Source organism: Plectropomus leopardus, chromosome 17 (genome assembly GCF_026936395.1).
Source record: "Plectropomus leopardus strain MGB_pleo_1.0 chromosome 17, ASM2693639v1, whole genome shotgun sequence".
Taxonomy (NCBI): domain Eukaryota; kingdom Metazoa; phylum Chordata; class Actinopteri; order Perciformes; family Serranidae; genus Plectropomus; species Plectropomus leopardus.
In genome coordinates this window covers 31435080-31454063 of record NC_142192.1, presented here as the reverse complement: position 1 = coordinate 31454063, position 18984 = coordinate 31435080, and the positions used below count along the sequence as shown (strand labels likewise).

At 39.5% G+C, this 18984-nt stretch overlaps 1 protein-coding gene across 3 annotated transcripts in view; it reads left to right on the top strand.

Annotated features, from left to right (window-relative positions):
- The window catches only part of LOC121958114 (glutamate receptor ionotropic, kainate 5-like), a 231366-nt gene that overhangs the window by 208831 nt on the left and 3551 nt on the right, over positions 1-18984 (top strand). For 2 of the 3 annotated variants that reach the window (XM_088090287.1, XM_088090288.1), the window contains 5 exons: positions 1947-2112; positions 2590-2815; positions 9859-9987; positions 15427-15638; positions 18826-18984. The exon at positions 18826-18984 is cut by the window's right edge and continues 3551 nt beyond it. In XM_088090287.1, coding sequence (XP_087946413.1) covers positions 1947-2112; positions 2590-2815; positions 9859-9987; positions 15427-15638; positions 18826-18984 — 892 coding nt within the window. The remainder of the gene's footprint in view (positions 1-1946; positions 2113-2589; positions 2816-9858; positions 9988-15426; positions 15639-18825) is intronic. The other variant, XM_088090289.1, reaches the window with a different exon arrangement.

Below are 18984 nucleotides of genomic sequence, written 5' to 3'. Positions count from 1 at the left end.
TGTCTGTCCGTCTGTTTGTCTGTCTGATTGGTTCGCTGGCTGGCAAGCTGGTCGGGCTGAAGAGCTCCAAACTCACTTTTGGTGTGAAAACAACAATGTTGCAAAAAACATTCAAATAACATTTTGTTTTAACCATTAGAAATCTGAGCAAATTGGTTTCACTTAATTTAGAAACAAGGGTAGAAGACAATGTGCAACTTCACAAGACAAAAACTGAAAATAAGGGGGGGGAGGCCCAAAATATATATGTTTACATTTTTTTCTCTAATTTTAAATATAGTTGAAATAATTATACATAAGGTTTTCTGGACAATTTTTAAAAAATGTTCCTCTTTTCAGAAAGTTATTTTCAGGTCATTTTCTTTTACAGATTTTTTTTTTCAATATTTGGGACATTTTTGTTGCCTTTATATTCATGTTTTCAAAAGAAATCAAGGTTTCAAGGGTTAAATAGCTTATGAAAGGCATCTCAGTGCTGTAGAGGGAAACTGAGGTTTCCAGGTTTCAAGGGGTTAAATGTTATATGTGGCTTCAGTCCAATCACATTGTAAGTGCTTTTAAAATATATATATATGTATATATATATATATATATATATATGTATATATATATATAAATATATATACACTAATTAGACACATTTTTCATACCAGCTTGAGTTACCCAGGGTACAGGACTGACTCCTATAGTATTTGTATTTGTATATCAGTTACTCACCCTGTTGTACATTGAAAGTTTCTCGCTTTACGCCATGTTGAATGAAGAATCCAAAAACAAACATTCTTGATTATTTGCAAATTTTCACACTATTCATGCAGCATAATCCAAGTCTCTTTTATCTAGTTGTATGCTCAGTTCATCTGAAACTTGTGCATTTTTGCCAAAACCTTCTGCACACAAGCTGAGGGCAAACGTGCGTTTGCACCGTGCTGCTCGTGTATTCTATTAAGCAGAGTTCAAAATCAGCTGCAGTTTCCACGGCCGAAAAATGAATCCATTGCATCGCCACTAGAGGCTGGCTCCAAGAGTGAGTCAATCCCAAGAGCACCCTTTAGTGAAACACCCAACACCCAACCAGTCTTTTTTGTTATGGCGAATTTCCCATTCACGACAACTGTACATTGGTAAATTTATTATTATTATTATTATTATTATTAAGGCTAAAAGTTTTACATATTAAGTGGCAAGGTTGCTTTGAGTGACAGGCTTCTTCTCAAAAAGCTCCGCCTTCTTGTCCTAATATGGGCGTTCCTGGCTCCAAAAAACATGGCGACAGTTGAATTGAAATTGGAGTCTTCAACCAAAGAGCGTCAATGATAGTTTTACATTTTCTGATTCAAATGCATGTGCTTTCCCAGCTGCAATACTTTAAATATTTTTAAAAAATAGACACCATTTAATTCAATTTATCAAGATTTTCTTTTTTTGAATTTTGGATATGTTGTTCGCCGTGGAGGCATGCAGGGACAGCAGTTTTCTTCACAAAGTTAACGTGACACGGGATGAGTACCCTATATACAAATAAAGTAAACAAATGTTGTGGGTGAAGTATTTAAACCCATTTTTAAAACTTTTTTCTCCTAATTCCAAATTTCACCTTCCTCCTCGTAATCATTCTCTCCTCCTCCCTCCCTCGCTGCTTGCCTCCATCTCTCTCTTTCAAACCTCGGCTCCCCTCCTAATTCCCTTGCTCATCACTTCCGTCTCATTTCCTCTGCAGTGGCGGCGTCCTGCTCCTCTCTGCTGCAGCCTGGGTTCATGTTTAGGTTGATGATTTTTACCTAAAAATCCTGACGTTTCCTGCAGTGCTCTCCATCTGTCTCTCTCCTGCTCTCCACTCGCAGCTCTTAATGAAGAGAGGGAGAGAAAAATAAAAGAGAGTGACGGTTTGAAAGTTTTTCAGGGTAAATAAAGGTTAAAGCTGCTCTTTTCTCTGGTCCGTTCAGGTGGGCGTTCACCCTCATCATCATCTCGTCCTACACGGCCAACCTGGCGGCGTTCCTGACCGTCCAGAGGATGGAGGTTCCCATCGAGTCTCCGGACGATCTGGCCGACCAAACAAACATCCAGTACGGAACCATCCACGGAGGATCCACCATGACCTTCTTCATGGTGAGACGGGGAGACACACCGTCCACTGTCTGGGTTTAGTTTGAGGGGACAAACATAACAATATTAATACAGCAAATATCTGGGAGGAACATTTAGATGGCTGACAATCAACATTACAGGGGTAATGAGGGCATTAACCCTATGAAACCTGAGCAAAGTGGCTTAAATTCTTTCAAAAACTTTGGTCGAAGGCAATAACAAACTTCAGAAGATATGACCTAATAATAAGCAAGAAATTCATTTAAAAAAAAAATTCATTAAATTACCAGAAAAGGAAAGAACAGAAGAAAACAAGAAAATGAAATGGAAAAAAAGAGATTAAAATCATAATATATTTTTTTTAATTTTCAATAATAATTATATATATATATATATATATATATATATATATATATATATATAAACAAATGTTGATGCCTGAAGAACCATCTGAAATCATTCCACCTTTAACTCCACCAATTTCTCTGCCTCTGTCAGAACTCGCGGTACCAGACGTACATGCGCATGTGGAACTACATGTACTCCAAGCAGCCCAGCGTGTTCGTGAAGAGCACTGAGGAGGGCATCGCCCGCGTCCTTAACTCCAAGTACGCCTTCTTGATGGAGAGTACCATGAACGAGTACTACCGCAGCCTCAACTGCAACCTGACGCAGATCGGAGGACTGCTGGACACCAAAGGATACGGCATCGGCATGCCTTTGGGTGAGTAACGATAACTGAAAACACATATTCTGCAACATGTTGGGACATTTTAGGAAGTTAAGACCAGTGATACTCGACTTATGGTCCATGGACTAAATGGCCCCTGATAGGGAATCAGGTGGCCCCTGAACCATTTCTGATTCACAATGAAAATAAAATGATTTAAAGTGAATCCTAGAAATGTCCTAAAATCCGAAAAACGTCCTAAAATCTTAATGTGTCCCCAAATCCAAGAAATGTGCTGAAATCCGAGAAATGTCACAAAATCCTTGAAATGTCCTAAAATCTTAGAATAGTCTTAAAATCCTGGAAATTTCAGAAAAACCTAGAAATGTCCTAAAATCCTAGAAACATCATAAGATCCTTGAAATGGTTTAACATCCTTGAATTATGCTTAAATCCTAGAGGTGTCCTAAAATCCTCGAAATGTCCTAAAATCCTAGAAACATCCTAAAAACCTTGAAATGTCGACTGCTGCAGCTGGCCCCTGGGTTCCTATCATTTTGCAGAAGTTTTGAGTATCTTGAGTTGAGATCTCTCAGAAAGGAAAGAAAATAAATAACTGGAAGTTGAAAGTCAAAAATCAGAAAGAGTATCACATTGATACTCAAGAATTTTCCAAAAATATCAAACTTTTCATCTGAATCTTGTTGTAAACTCTGAATTCAAGACAGTTTTACATTTAAATTTCAGAATATCACTCAGAGCACAGACTCTGGCTATAATTTGTAATGAGAAAAGATTGCAGGTGTTGACACCAGGTGAATGCGTCTGTCGCTCTTGGAAACATCGAAAAAGCACCAACCCGCCCTTGTGTGTCCACTTTCTGCTCTGTTTATGTGACGTGTAATTGTGTTTCGTCTGCTGTCACATCACATACTGTTTGTAATATATTGAGGCTGCCTTACGTTTTGTCCGGCACCTTGCGTGTCAGTTCTGTTTTAGCTGTTAACCAGGTCATATTCTTTGTGCAGCTGCTGTTCTTGGCAAATTAAATCCATCCTGATTCCAATTTGGCTTTGGTCTGCTTTCGCCGGTGTCTGGCCTCGCCTCGTCATCTGCCTCAGACTTGTTTCTGGTGATAAGTGTTAGTGCATAGATTAGCATAGTTAATGGAGGAAGGAGGAACAGATGTGGGGAGAGGAGAGGCAGCAGTGGGACGGCGGAGACGGAGAAAAAAAAAATAAAATAGATGAGGAGTTTTTGGGAGAGCGGGCTGTCAGTCAACCTGCCTGTTAAGTGATGAAAATAAAAGCAGCACAATCACCTCGGTGCCCCCTGGTAGACGTTGTCTCCCATGCTAACTGCGCTGACTGACAGTGAGCGATTAGCATCAGCTTCAAAAGGGAAAATGAGAACTTGCAGCTGCTTTAAAGTGATTTTGGTGTTTGTTTTGTGGGAGTTTAGAGTTTGGTTCGTTTGCAGCCGACACTGAACGAGAATCTGTTCAACCACGACCACCATCGTCCCCTGAAGTGGTCATTAGTGGAAGGTCCCCTGAGCCAACAAAGTATTCATTTGAACCCAAAACAGGATCAGAGTTTTACCCGCTGTAACTGCATCACCACGCAGAAGGAAGCGTGTATTTATCCATGTATGAGATTCTCATGACGAGCACGACATGTAAACATTAATCTTTAGCTGAGCATAACGTTAGCTAGCTCAGTGGTGCTAGGTGAGCACGCAGCAGATGCACGCTTCCTTCTGCGTGTTGATGCAGTTCGCAGGTGTCGTTCAGTTGAGAGAAAATTGTTCTGTGGATTATTTTGAGCAAACGGGTCATGATTTCTAGAAAAAGAGAAAAAAAAGTATTTTCTGGTGCTTTGAGCACCATTAGTCGACTGCCATGTAGTTCCATTATATCGGAGAGAAGGAAGACGTCTCTATGGACGAAAACCAAAATAATCTAGACTGATAAAGAGCACTACACCTAAGAGGAAAAATGTGTGTTTTATTTTTGGGGTGAACCTTTTGAAACCTGGATTGACATCATTTGTCTCGTGCTGCGTTCAGATGCCTTTCACAAGCTATCTGACCCTTTAAAACCTGAACCCCGAATTTGTCTCATTTCTTTTGATAACATGGCAATGACAAACTTTACAAATATGACAATAAAATTACGTAAAATTTGGCCCCAAAACATAAAAAAATAATAAAATATATAAAATAAATACATTTATATTTTAACCTTCTTCCTATTTTCAGGTAATTTTCTTATTTATTTAGAATTTTTTTATTTTTTTGTTACATTTTTGGGCCATGTCTTGTTAAGACTTGCAACTCAACTTGGACAATAACAGTAATGACATTTGCGCCCTTTGACTTTTAAGAACTTTATACCGTCCACCCGAAAGCACAATTATCTGACGTCAGCACTATTTATTCCCGGCAGTCAACACAATTCCTCAGATCCACTGTGGCTGAACGACAGCATCAATCAGTTTGAAATCCAGAAACTAATGTTACATCACTGAGTGTCAGTTTGGAAAAATGATACCAAAGATAATTTTGTTTGCATAGAAAAACTACACCGTGGTTAAAAAATATTTTTACTCTAACTGGCCTTGTGTTTGTTGTAGAGCACAAATGTTTTTTAGGACTTGAACTAAAAGTTTAGTACTTGGGACTTGGGTGCAAAGTCTTGAGACTCACTAGACTCAAAACAATGACGAGGTCCCACCTCAGATATTCAGATCATTTCAGTAAGAGTAGCAAAACATATAAAACATGCAACTGCAACATATAAAAAATGTTTTTTTTTGTTACATGTAATAGCTTTGGAAATGCCACTTAGAAGTATGGAAGTTTGGAAGCAAAATGTACTTATAGTCTCAAAGGTAAAAGTAGATCTGCACACAAAAAAATTAACTCAAGGTAAAAGCCAGGAGAGAGAAAAGTTTGTTTTGTCCTGAAGAGTCTGAGGTCCTGGGATATATGGGTGAGTAAATCCATCCATTTTGGAAAAGAATTATTACCTGAAGTTGATCATTCGTTGGGAAACTTGCCAAACAACGTATCAGACTTCACCGTGAAGAAGAGGAAAGTCAATGAATCATTCTGTATCTCTAAAATATGGAGTGTCTAACCAGTAAAAGTGTCATCATTTTGTAATAGACTTCAATGATCTTTTACCTTGAAAAACACCCACGCACTTCCTGCTGGCTGTCATTTGGTGAAAGTCATTGTCGCTTTTTAATGGAATAAGAAAGAAGATGAATGGGCGCGAGCAGCGGGGAGGAAGTGAGGACGAGGTGAGGATGAAGGCTTCATAATTTACAGCTGGAGTGGACAAAATATTAATGACAGGTAGCGATATGATAATATAGACTCAAAAATTACCATAGAGCTGAATCATCTTTGTGTAACTGGCGGGACTTCGGGGTCTATTACAGCGTTTCTTAGAAGGTCGATCCTGAGCTGAATCAGGTCTCAGAGCCGTACAGGAGGGTCCAGACTTTGACGTGTACTCAATAATGTCTTCTTTTGTTGTGGTTTAAATGTTGCTGCTGTACTGGGACTTAAACAGCAATGTGTGTGTGTGTGTGTGTGTGTGTGTGTGTGTGTGTGTGTGTGTGTGTGTGTGTGTGTGTGTGTGTGTGTGTGTGTGTGTGTGTGTGTGTGTGTGTGCGCGTGTGCGTGTGCATTCCCCCCAAAGCATTTAAGTGTCTAAGTCAGGGATACTCATCTTGCTTTGCTCGAGGGCCACTTTTTCAAAATGACAGGAGGCCAGGGGCCAGTCGCAGCAGCTCAGTGATTTTTGGACAATTCTTGGGTTTTAGGAAGTTTAAAGGATTTTAGGACAATTCTAAGATTTTAGGGCATTTCTAGAAATTAGGACGTTTCTAGGATTTTAGGAAGTTTTTTAGCATTTCAGAGCATTTCAAGGGTTTTGGGTTATTTCTGGGTTTTTAGCACATTTCCAAAATTTTAGGACTTTTTGGGGTTTATGATGTCTTTAGTATTTTAGGACGTTAGTAATCTTTTATGATATTTCTCAGATTGTTTGAGAGTTCCAGGATTTTAGAACATTTCGGGGATTTTGGGACATTTTTGGATTTCAGGACATTTCTCAGATTTGAAGACATTTCTAAGATTTTAGGACATTTCCAGGATTTAGGACATTTATAGGACTTTGGGGTATTTCTAGGATTTCAGAGCATTTCAAGGGTTTGGGGTTATTTCTGGGGTTTTAGCAAATTTCCAGGATTTTAGGACTTCTGTGAGTTTATGACGTTTATAGTATTTTAGGACCTTACTGATATTTTATGATATTTCTCAGATTTTAGAAGAGTTCCAGGATTTTAGGACATTTCTATGATTTTGGGACATTTTTGGATTTCACCACATTTCTCTGATTTCAGGATGTTTCTGGGATTTTAGGATGTTACTAACATTTTAGGACATTTGCACAATGACAGGATGCCAGGGGCCAGCTGCAATAGCCCCATTTTATGACAATTCTCAGATTTTAGGACATTTCAAGGATTTTAAGACATTTCTCAGATTCTATGACATTTCTAAGATTTAAGATGTTTCTGGGACTTTAGGAAGTTTCTAGGATTTCAGGACATTCCTAAGATTTTAGGATTTTAGGTTTCTAAGATGTCAGGACATGGGGGCGAAAGCTAGGACCTCTGTCGGGAGGTGCGGGGGATCCTCCACAGCCACTTTTTTTTGATAAAAAAGCTCTGTTTTGCTGCTGGTTTATGCACTCTGGCACTTATGTATTCTACAAGTACAAAAACAAATTCCCAGTGTGAATCATTTTTTTATTGTTATTGTGAATTAGAAAATGACTGGGGAGCCACCCGGGACCCTATTGGGGACCAGATTTGGCCCACAAGCAGTTGAGTATCACTGGTCTAAGTGATAGCCCACTTCATTTCTCGGAGACAGTGTTGGCAGCTGACACCATGCTACTAAACCCATTTAGGATTTATAACCAGTCACCAAAGGCAATGTTCCCGTGCCCAGAGGTCTATATTTAGTTTTGAATATAACAGAACACAGACCTCAGGTGCAAAACGAGATTCAAAACAGAAGCGGGTTTGTATGATTTGTATCAAAGATGCAGCTGCTGCTCCGTCTCTTTCTCTGGTCTCAGTTTATTAGCACACATGTGCTCACTGGGAGGAAATGTCAATGTAAAAGAACACAGAGCAGTAAAGAGCACGCTGTGCCTATTAGCTCAGCTCAACGCGTATTTAACAAAGGAGAGGCGAGTAGGTGAACTGTCAGCTTTACTTCCGTTATACTTCAATGAAAAATTAACCTGAATAAAAGAGCTGTATGTGCCGGATGGTTTATTTAAGCAATGAGCTGCATGAGGACCATGATTGACAGTGATATTAGAGCAGCTAAGGGTTGTTGTAAGACACAATGTAGAGCAGAGTGTCTAAAACCCCCTTAGCTGTCCTAAAATCACCATAAACTACGTGGAGTATTGGATGTAGCTGCCCAGCTAGCAACAAATGTTCCCCCAACATTGGATAACATTACCTACAAGTTGCAATAATGTTTTCAATAAAAACATTTTAACATAATGTGCAAACAATTTTAAGGATGTTTATCATTTCAAATAACGTTCCTGTAAGTTTAAATGCTGGCGAGGACGTGACGTTTTAACTGCAACATTCTGAGGATATTCTGGTGATTGTTAAGAGGTGACAGATGATAAAATGTTCTTTAAATAAAACGTTCCCACAATGTTACATGAGAACAAAGGAAGCAACATGTTATTGAGGGCTGAGATTACGGACCTTTTTTTAGATGAAAAGGTAATGTGATGTGAAAAAAAAAATAAATCTTAACGTTTTTTGATGTTGATAGAAAATGCTGCCCAAACGTTAAGAAGAACGTTCTGGGAACATAGAAAACTTGCCACTGAAAACGTTTCTTAAACATTCAGTGGTTGCATATAAATGTTCTCAGAACCTTTTTAGAACCAAATATTTCTAGCTTGGCACCACAATGTCACCCACTGGTTTCTGTTTGTTTTGAAGCCTCAAGATTGGCATTTTGGACTTTTGGAGCCAGAAGTGTCCATTTAGCTCTGCTGGCTTAATTAGCAGATAGAGAGAATAAATATTTAAAAGAAAGAAAGCTACAGTGCAATTTAAAAAGAACACACTATAAAGTACAATAAGTTACAAACTATAGTTTACCTCAGTGAAGTTGAGAGCCAGGTGATTACTTGTTCTTTAACCGTTTGGGACTGTTTCGCACATTTAATGAGCTTTTTTGTCTTCATTTGTTTTATATATATATAATTTTGGCTGTGTTCATGCATATGGTATAAAATTTGGCAAGACTGTGTATTTTTGTTTAATCTTTGAATTCCCAGCTCAGCTCCTCCAATAAGTCTAAAAAACGCTGTGAAAACAAAGTTGTTACATTCATACTGTTATAAGTTTAAAAAAATGCACCACTGAAACCAAGTCAAACCGCAATTTTTGATCCCACAGCCATCGAAGCATGAAAAAAACCCATAGTATTATTTTGGGTGTCATTCTGGGCTTTTTTCTTGGAATTTGTCATTGATGACGTCATTTTTATCATATTCAGCATAAGGAGAAAATACAAGCTTTTTCCACTAGGAGCACTATTACAGTCAGTATTGCTGCAAATGATTGACATATCCCAGGCTGTGTTAATCATTAGAAAAAAAAAAAGAAAATCCACTTTGCATGTAGTATATTGAAAATGTAAATATAAATATTTTCTTGTTCTTTCCATCTAACAACATAGTGGCATCATGACAAAATCCTGGGATTTAAGCGTTAAAATTCTGAAAACTACTGAATATTTGACATTTATGATTAGGACTGATATTGGTTAAGAAATTAAATCAGTGAAAATAGAAAATTATATCGATGCATAATATTTTTTAAAGCTCGATTTTGAAAAGCACATTTTTTGCACAGAGCGATATGACTGAGTAATATTAAAGAGGGCCCTAAGGGTTACATAAAATGTAAGATATTAACCCAAAACCGGACTGAATTTCTGATGCTTACTGACTCTGAGATCCTGTCCCTCCTCAGGCTCTCCGTACAGAGATGAGATCACTCTGGGGATCTTACAGCTGCAGGAGAGCAACAGACTGGAGATCATGAAAAGACGCTGGTGGGAGGGAGGACAGTGTCCCAAAGAGGAGGACCACCGAGCCAAAGGTGGGTGTCACACCTTCAATGGTATCTATCTTCACATTCTCTCTCCGCAAGAAAGAACGTGCATAAGTCACAACTTTTCGGGCTATTTAACAGTTATTTTCCGCCCCTCCCTGAATGTATTGACTTGGATGTGAATTGACCCGAGTGGTGAGGACAGAGACAGCAGATGTGATATCTCTGACAAACTAAATGTCAACCTGCAGTTGTTGCTGCTTGTTTTTCATCCATCGTCGGCATCTGCCAGTATTTGCACAGTGTTATGGGATTACGGTGAATGATTGGCTCTTGAGGGATTTTGGGTAACTTAGGGGCTCAGCCACTTCCCAGAGAAAACATTACTGAAATGTCTGAAAGAAAATCACGCTGTCATTCACAGTCCGTCGTTTCAGTTCAGGTAAAAATGCTGAAAGCTTGAGAGAATGAAAGGAAATATTGGTGGCAAATGGTCTTGTGCGGATCTCATCTTTCAGGCTGTTCTCGTAAACTGTTTGTACGTGTTCTCCCAAAAATGCATCCAAATTTGTATACATCCCTCATTATCATGGGCCAATAATTTGTGCATAAACCACATATTTTGGGAGGCTGTAATCACGCTACCAATGTGCTGACGGGGAGTAAACAAAGAAGTGGTCCTGAGTGGTCTATCCCATACATGTACAAGTAAACTTTCCATGAACTTTGAGGTATTTAACATTTTTCTTTTCTTAAACCCAACCATAGTAACTTTACTTGCATTTACGTTAAGGATGTAACTTCATTCATGAGGCGCTTATTCGTAGAATATCACACTAACCACCTTTTGAACATACATTGCTATTTTTAATAAATCCATACCATCCTGGCATTTCAAGGGGATGTGCGGTATTTGTGTAAAAAAAAAAAAACTCTACCCCCTTCTGTTGGTCTAACAAAAACACCTATTTTCAATTTAAAACAGAAAAATATAACTGCACGCCCTTTGAATTCAAGATTAAGACTATTCCAACAATCAGTAAATTCTTAATTCACAGACTTAGATTTGAAAACACACTGGCTTCTGTCCACTGTCTGTCTCTGCTGTTGATGGCTGGCTTTTTACTAGTCTATTAAATTTATCCCGACCACTTGCAGTTGCCATCTTTCCCAGCTCAGCTGCCTGTCTAACCAGTGGAGACTGACCTCTGGTGGTCCATGCTGTGCACTACATCGCCTTAATACAGCATTCCTATATTTTGATGGTAACAGAATATCTAGATACCTTGGTATACTACCATACATTTATATGACCCAAACATAGTGCCAAAGACTTAGTATGGAGCCAACAGAGCACAGTTATGTTATTGATTAATCTGTGAACTGTTTTTTTTTTCCCAATCAATCATTTAGTTTAGAAAATGTAATCAAAAATGGACATCATAGGTTCCTAGAGCCCAAAGTGACATCTTAAGATGTTTTGCTTTCTTCAACCAACTGTCCAAATGTTTGATTTGCAATGATATAAAACAAAGGGAAGCTGTAAATTGTCTCCTTTTTGACATTGGGATGAAAATGTTTGTTAGACAAATGACACAAAGGCAAAAATTTATTCTCAGACTTGTTGATTAATGTTTTGTTGACCGACAAATGTTTTTTTTAGCAAAGGTTCAGTAGAATATCAAATAATGATATGACACAAATGCTTAGTACTGTTCCCAAATAAATGACCTTATTGTCATTGTCATTAATGAATCATTATTTGCTGAGTTTGTTTGACTGATTAATCCATTAATCTGAAGATCAGGTGAGATATGAAACAATGATATGACACAAGCGCTTGGTACTGTTCCCAAATAAATAACCTTATTGTCATTGTCATTAATTAATCATTATTTGGCTAGTTTGTTTGACTGATTAATCCATTCATCTTTTAGGCACTAAGCCAGGCAGCCTGACTCGGGGTATTACTCAAAACCAAAGAATAAAGCAAACTGCAGGAGCAGATGGAGCAATCATTAAGATGCAGAGCAATTACTGTTACCATGTCTGAATTAACATACAACACGAGTCTGTAAAGAAAGTCGCTCTGCAGGGAGAACGAAGCAGCCAGATGTGCTGCAGCAGAAGACGAATGGGTTGCAGAGAAGTATGAGATAAGAGTGGATGATACAAATAGCCCATGTCTTTTGAATCAACTGTGTTAATTTATTTTCCCATTAGGGACTGGGCCAAGCTAACATGAGGAGCTTTATTTTCCCCCTTTAAATAACTTTTTACTGAACAAAATGTCACACAACGGATGTATTACTCGAGTTCGATACTACACCCTAAGATAGCGCCTTTTTTTCTAGCTTCTGGGTTTACTCGCAGCCCACTGAATATGCACAGTGGTATTTTTCCTGCTGGCCCTGCTCACAAGTTACCACTTATCCCATAGAGTTTACATTGTGATAATGCCATGAATTTCAAATTGCTTTAGTTGGCTCAAGTTAAGTTTTACAAATATAAAACTTCCATGGTCCATGTTTGCAGTTAGAAGTGTCCTGTCAACAATTTTACACAAGTCTCTTTTATAATGGTAGTCCAAAGAGAAAATACTTTTTGGGCCAAATAGGATTTTGTGGCTGCTACTCTGTCATTAAACCCATTAATAAACACTGGCTAATGTTAGCCGTGTGATGCTGACAGTTATTCCTGTCGCTTTGTGTGTCCCAGGTGCAGCAGAGTTCACGCGATAGGCTGGATTTGTTTTAACTGGCTGAATAACAATGCCAACATGCTAATAACAAAGTTATTTACTTAGTGTTTTTACAGCTGAGGTAAAAGTACTGGACAAATGTTGACATGATGCCTGTGCTAGGAAAAAAGTCAAACGATCATCAGAGTTATCATAATTCATCCCAAGGCTAGCAAGTATATCCAAACCACATTTCATCACAATCAAACCGATATTTATTGACATATTTCACTTCAAACCACAAATATCAACCTGCTGGTGGCGCCAGAGAAAATGTCAGGGGATAGTCAAATTCTGTGGGATTCAACATCTGGGGACAATGATTTTTTGTACAAATTTCCACAGCGCTCCATACGACAGTTGTTGAGATATTTAAGTCTGAACTGAAGTGGTGGACAAGCTGACTGATAGTCCAAACACCAACATGGTACCAACATCCCCACAGCTATACCAGCTCATTCATAAGGTGTCAGATTAGACACATAACAGAACCGCCATCATTTTATCACCTGATATCATCTTGTTTTCCTGTCTTTTGTCTGCAGCAATTACAATGACTGAACGTTTCCATTATTGACATTTTCAATACATGCTTTTTTTTGTCTCCTGATGTGTCTCAGTGTAACAAGATGAGACAGTTTCTGTTCATCGACTTTCTCACTCAGATTATGTTTTTAGAAGCCGATCATAATGGGACTGTGAGTCCTGTCGGAGTATTGATCAGCTGCTCTGTCATCTGTTCCAACAGCTTTCTTCACTCCCAGAGCTCCGAGAAACAACGACACACAGCAGAATTATCTCTGTGTGTGTGTGTGTGTGTGTGTGTGTGTGTGTGTGTGTGTGTGTGTGTGTGTGCAGCCAGAGAAAATCAAGCTATTAAGACCCTGTTAAGACCTATTAAGACTAATCAAGTGTCTCTTTGTTGCTGATTATGCTGTATACAGTGTGTGTGTGTGTGTGTGTGTGTGTGTGTGCGTGCTTTTACTTGCTACATTGTGAGGACTGATGCAATTTTTTAACCAACAGAGTGAGGTCATTTTTGGGAAGTGAGGGTATTTTGGCCATTCCTCACTTTGTTTGTATTGAAATAGCCTCCTAAGGCTATACAGATGCTACGAACCACAGGTTGTCTCTTTTCCCCAAAATGAGCACCCCCCCTCACTGTTTTACTCTCTAATTACCCCTACTTGGTGGTACACAAAATCTAAAGGGGTTTTATAGCGTAAGGGTACCATCTAGTGTCCAGAATTACTATTTCTGTTTTCATATGTGAGGAAGAAATACCAGTCCTCACCTTGTCTGCCTTTTTACTCAGTCCACACTAAGTGCAAATACAAGAATATATGTGTGTTTGTGCTGTTATTAATCTGTGTCCAAAATGTCCTCACACTGATAGAAGGGTCCTATAAAGAAAATCCTCCAAATTAAAAGCATTTTAGTCCTCTTTCTTGAAAAAGTTGTCGTTCTGTAACGCAGATCGAGGAGTCGGTTGTGGTGGTTGTTATAAGCTCGGGTGTTTCTAAGTAGTAGATGAAATGCTTCTTTTCTTTTGTTGTATTTTTCTGTTTTATTAAAAAAGTTAAGTGAGTGAGGAGACAGTAAACACACAGAGTGTCTTTTGATCATCTATTCCTTTTACACACTGGAATGGATCGTTGAATCTCTAATGTTTAAATAATTTATTTGCACCATAGACTGTATAAATATTGGATGTAGCCACCGTGACGTCACCTACTGGTTTGTAGACCATCATTCTGAAGCCTCAATTTTGGCATTTTGGTCTTTGCTATCTTGCCATTTTGGAGCCAGAAGTGACCATATTTGGAAGAAACCATATTTTGACTCAAAGACTTTCGTGACAAATCAAAGACAGTCCGTCACTCAAAGTGACGCTGCTCTTAAATATTCATACCTTTTGGCCTTAATAACATTTAAATGAGTGAGATATATAAAAATTCAACACCTGTGCAGTTGTCATGAATGTTAAATTTGTACCAGGCTGTAAACATGTTTAAATCTGCTGTAAAGTTGGTCATTTTAACATGGGGGTGTATGATCATTGACTTGATCTTGGAGCAAGCCTCAAGTGGCCATGTGAGGAACTCCAGGTTTTGGCACTTCCACACTGGCTTTATTATTCAACCTTGCAGGTTTCCACTTGTTAAAGGAAAATGAGAACATCCGTATTGAAATGTAACGGTTTAGGCTTGCATTGTTTTTATTGACCTGGCCTATAATAAAGGCTAATCTCACTAATTTTGTAGTGCCACAAAATTGTGATATTTAGCCAATATCAATTGGTAGCCTATTAACAGGCATGCAGAGAATTAAAAAATAATAAAAAATCAGATTTTCTTTTAGGCGGATGTTGAGATGGTGTATCTAGCCTTGCTGAAAAAAATTGCATCCTTTAGTTTAGAATGCATATTCAGAGATTGGCATACGCGTATGAAGGTGTGACAAATGGCTTATCAGCTGTTTACAACTGCCGAGACATTCACTAATATGTGCAACTTCACTGCTTTCTCTACGATACACCTCTAACATATGTTATTGATTTTAGATAGCAGGCCTACGCCAGTCACCTTATCATAATTCTGTTTTATTAACATACAGACGAGACGATGGTAAGAATAAAATTGGCTGTTGCACACTTCATGCATGCGATGGTATTTTGCGGTTTTATGCACATATTAGTAAATGAGGTGTACTGTGTTGTTACTCTGCTGCATGTTACTGTGTTTCAGGTCTCGGCATGGAGAACATCGGTGGGATTTTCGTGGTCCTGATCTGCGGCCTCATCATCGCCGTCTTTGTGGCCATCATGGAGTTTGTGTGGGCGACGCGCCGCACCGCCGAGACGGACGAGGTAAACCTTCATCATCACCCTCCTCCTCTTCCTCTCTCGTCCTCCTCCTCCTGCCCTGCCCCCGGCCTCAACCTCAGCTCAAACACCTCAGTAGGTCATCCGCCTGTGCGTCTGTCTGTCCATGTGAGCGTGTGTGTGTGTGTGTGTGTGTGTGTGTGTGTGTGTGTGTGTGAGCAGCTGGTGCTTTATTCAGAAGTTCTTCCAGCCTGCTGAATGAGAGGTGAACTTTAGAGCAGAGACGAGAGCAGATCTCCAGTGAAAAAAATAAACAGCAGATAGACAGAAAGCAGCAAACAAAAATACAAAGAAAGCATCAGCGGAGTTGAGAAACTGTTTTATTTTCATTGAATGCATTGTTTGGATTTGCCTTGTTTGTAAAAGTTTAAATCTCACATGAAAGCATTTGATTTTTCTAAATGTTTTTGTCAAAACTAAATCATGTTGCTGAACTGTTCCCAAATATAAAGCATGGGTATCATTTTCTAAATCATAATACCAGCACCAATACCAGTACACTTAAAGTGCGGCTGATACCACTGGAGTACTTCAACTGATACTTTTTGATGCCTCAGTGCTGGTGATAGGCTTTGTGTTTTCGGGTTGTCCATCCGCACGTACGTTCACCATCACATTCTCCTAAATGCACTAGTTCAAGACAACTTGAGCGAATTTAATCTATTTTCACAGAAAACAGCCCCCTGAGTCAAGGATGAACTGATTAGAATTTGGCGGTCAAAGGTCAAGGTCACTGTGAACCTGTCCATCATCAAGGCAATATCTCAAGAACACCTTGAGGGAATTTCTTCAAATTTGAAACAAACATCCACTTGGATTTAATAATAAATTGATTAGAATTTGGTGTTCAAAGGTCAAGGTCACCTTGACCTTGCATCAACTCATTCTTGTGAGTGCAGTATCTCAAGGTGACCTTGAGGGAGGTTCCTCAAATTTGGCCCAAACGTCCACCAATTTGGTGCTTAAAAGTCATTTTTGACAAACTTTCACACAAATTTTTAATTGGAAAAAATGATTAAATGATGACATTTTATATTGAAATGTCAGAGTTCGAGTCCAACATTACGTCATAACGGCCATTACTAAACTCCATAACTCAGGGACACAAGGGGAGGCATTCGGTCAGATACTGAACTGGTGACACTAATCTTGGGTGCCCACTTTGGGTGCTGCTGGGGGGGAGATGTGTCTGAAGCATGCGTGTTTTTTTTTTTGCAGCCTCTTTGTAGCAAGATGCATATTTGAAGCATTGTCTATCGTCATTGCTACATTGAAATTATATATTCAGAGGGCCTTCAGGATCCCTGTCATTTTGACAAAATACAAAACAAATTGCAGGGAACTTTCTCTCAAAAATCAGCCAGTATGCAGACTGAAACTTACAGTTTAAAGGTCACAAAATGTCAGTCAGTGGAGCAGACCGAAACTGACAAGAAGGTGTGTCATTTTGTAGCACTCATGCACATGTATCTCCTCATGCTAAAATATTGATTAAAGCAGCTTTTAGTAGAAGCTGAAAGATGCTCACATAACGGCTATTAAAATTATTTAATTCAAGCCTTAACGGGAAGTGGTTTGAGACAGAGTTGTCTCTCTCCCTCTGTCTCTCTCTCTCTCTCTGCCTCTGTCTCTCTCTCTTTCCACAGACACATGGTATCTGTATTCCAGCAGTCAGTCTTCTTCAGTCTGTGTTTGTTCATTTGTCCTCTGCAGATACAGTTTTTGACTTTTATTCGCTCTTCATTTATCTGCCATTTATTTGACTTTCTGCCCAGACTGTTTTTATAGGACACATTATAGGACAAATTCTCCCTCTCTCTCGCTTTCTCTCTCTCTCACACACACACACACTCGCTCAAACATATTCAGTTTGAGGTGGGCAGCTGCAGAGCATTAACACACAGAGAGATAAAATCATCCAGAGCGTAATGTGTTCTTGCCTCTGTCATATATGAACACACACACATTTTCTCTCTCTTTAGCTTTTGTTGCCATAAACATATCCAGAGTTTTTCCAAAGAACTGTTCGAATACTGATGTTATTTACACAAATTCACATTAGTGCGTCAATATTCAACAAGTCAGAAAATGTCAGTGTTTTTAAAACATGCAAGAGCAGAATTACCATCTTTTTAACTGAACTGTGTATGTGTGTGCAAGTTTGTGTGCGATTCACCAAAACACGAATGATAAAATAAAAAGGGAACTGTGAAAAATAATCACTAGAAATAAACATAGCCAATATATTTAAGTAATAAGACATGATGGGGATAAACATAATATTTTAGCCTTGTTGCCAGAAGAAGATGTTGGTATTGTATGCTTCTGCAAACCATGAATACATTTTCGTCTGTTTAGTATATGAGCTGACGCTCGCCTCTTCAAAGCCAGAATATCGCGGCATTATGTCACCTCGCCGTTCTGTATGTAAGGTACAGTCGTGGAAACGGGGGACAGAGTTGTCTCACTTTTAGTCCACCACAGGAAGTACCAACAGCGCTTAAACAGAGTCTGTATGAACAGGCCTGTTCTCACTCTGAACTCGTCAAATACGTCCGCTGTGTCAGTGCAGCGTACGAACGTGACGCCAAAAGCCATCGTCAGCGTCCAACCGGAGCGCAGCTGGATGGCGTCAGAAGAAAACTCACTCAGACAGAAGCGGTGACGTGGTTATTTTACGCCGGTGGATTGGCGGATGGTACCTAGTGTGTCCACAACGCGTACGGGCGGCGTAACTTGACAACACAGCCGGATGGAAACAGTCGTATTGCTCATGAAATGCTGACGGACAGCAGCAGGTAATAACGCTGACAAAGTGGCACCATGTGACGCGTTGGGATGAGAACGTGTTGGTGCCACCGAAGGCGTGACCTGGAGGTGAGGCGACTGCCAAGCTGCAGACCACTGTTCAAGACCCACAAACAACAAATCCAGTTGTTACTGTTTTTCCAGCAGAAATAGCTTCACCAAAGCTGTTTTTTTTTCTCTCTTCTTAAAATCAAATCGCGATTGTGTCTCCCAAACCAGGTATTCGCCAAAACATGATCTCGTCCTGACCATGACCAGTTTCTTTCATGCCTTAATGTAACCACTCGGTGATGACAAAGTTGTTAAAAGTTTCAGCATATCGCTACATAATCTTGAGCGAACGTAACCTGTCCGTGGTTTGCAGAAACACGCAATGCCAACATTTTTCTGGCGATGGCTCGGATAGAGATGAAAACAAAGCAGGATTCATGTTTCTCCCTCCGTCTCCTCTCAGGTCTCCGTTTGTCAGGAGATGCTAACAGAGTTTCGAAACGCTGTCTCCTGTAAGAAGAGCTCTCGCTCTCGACGCCGCCGGCCTCTGAGCAGTGCTGGGGGCGGAGTCCTGCGTCACCCGTCTCGTCTGGCTCTGGCCACCCCGCGTCCCATCCGCCTG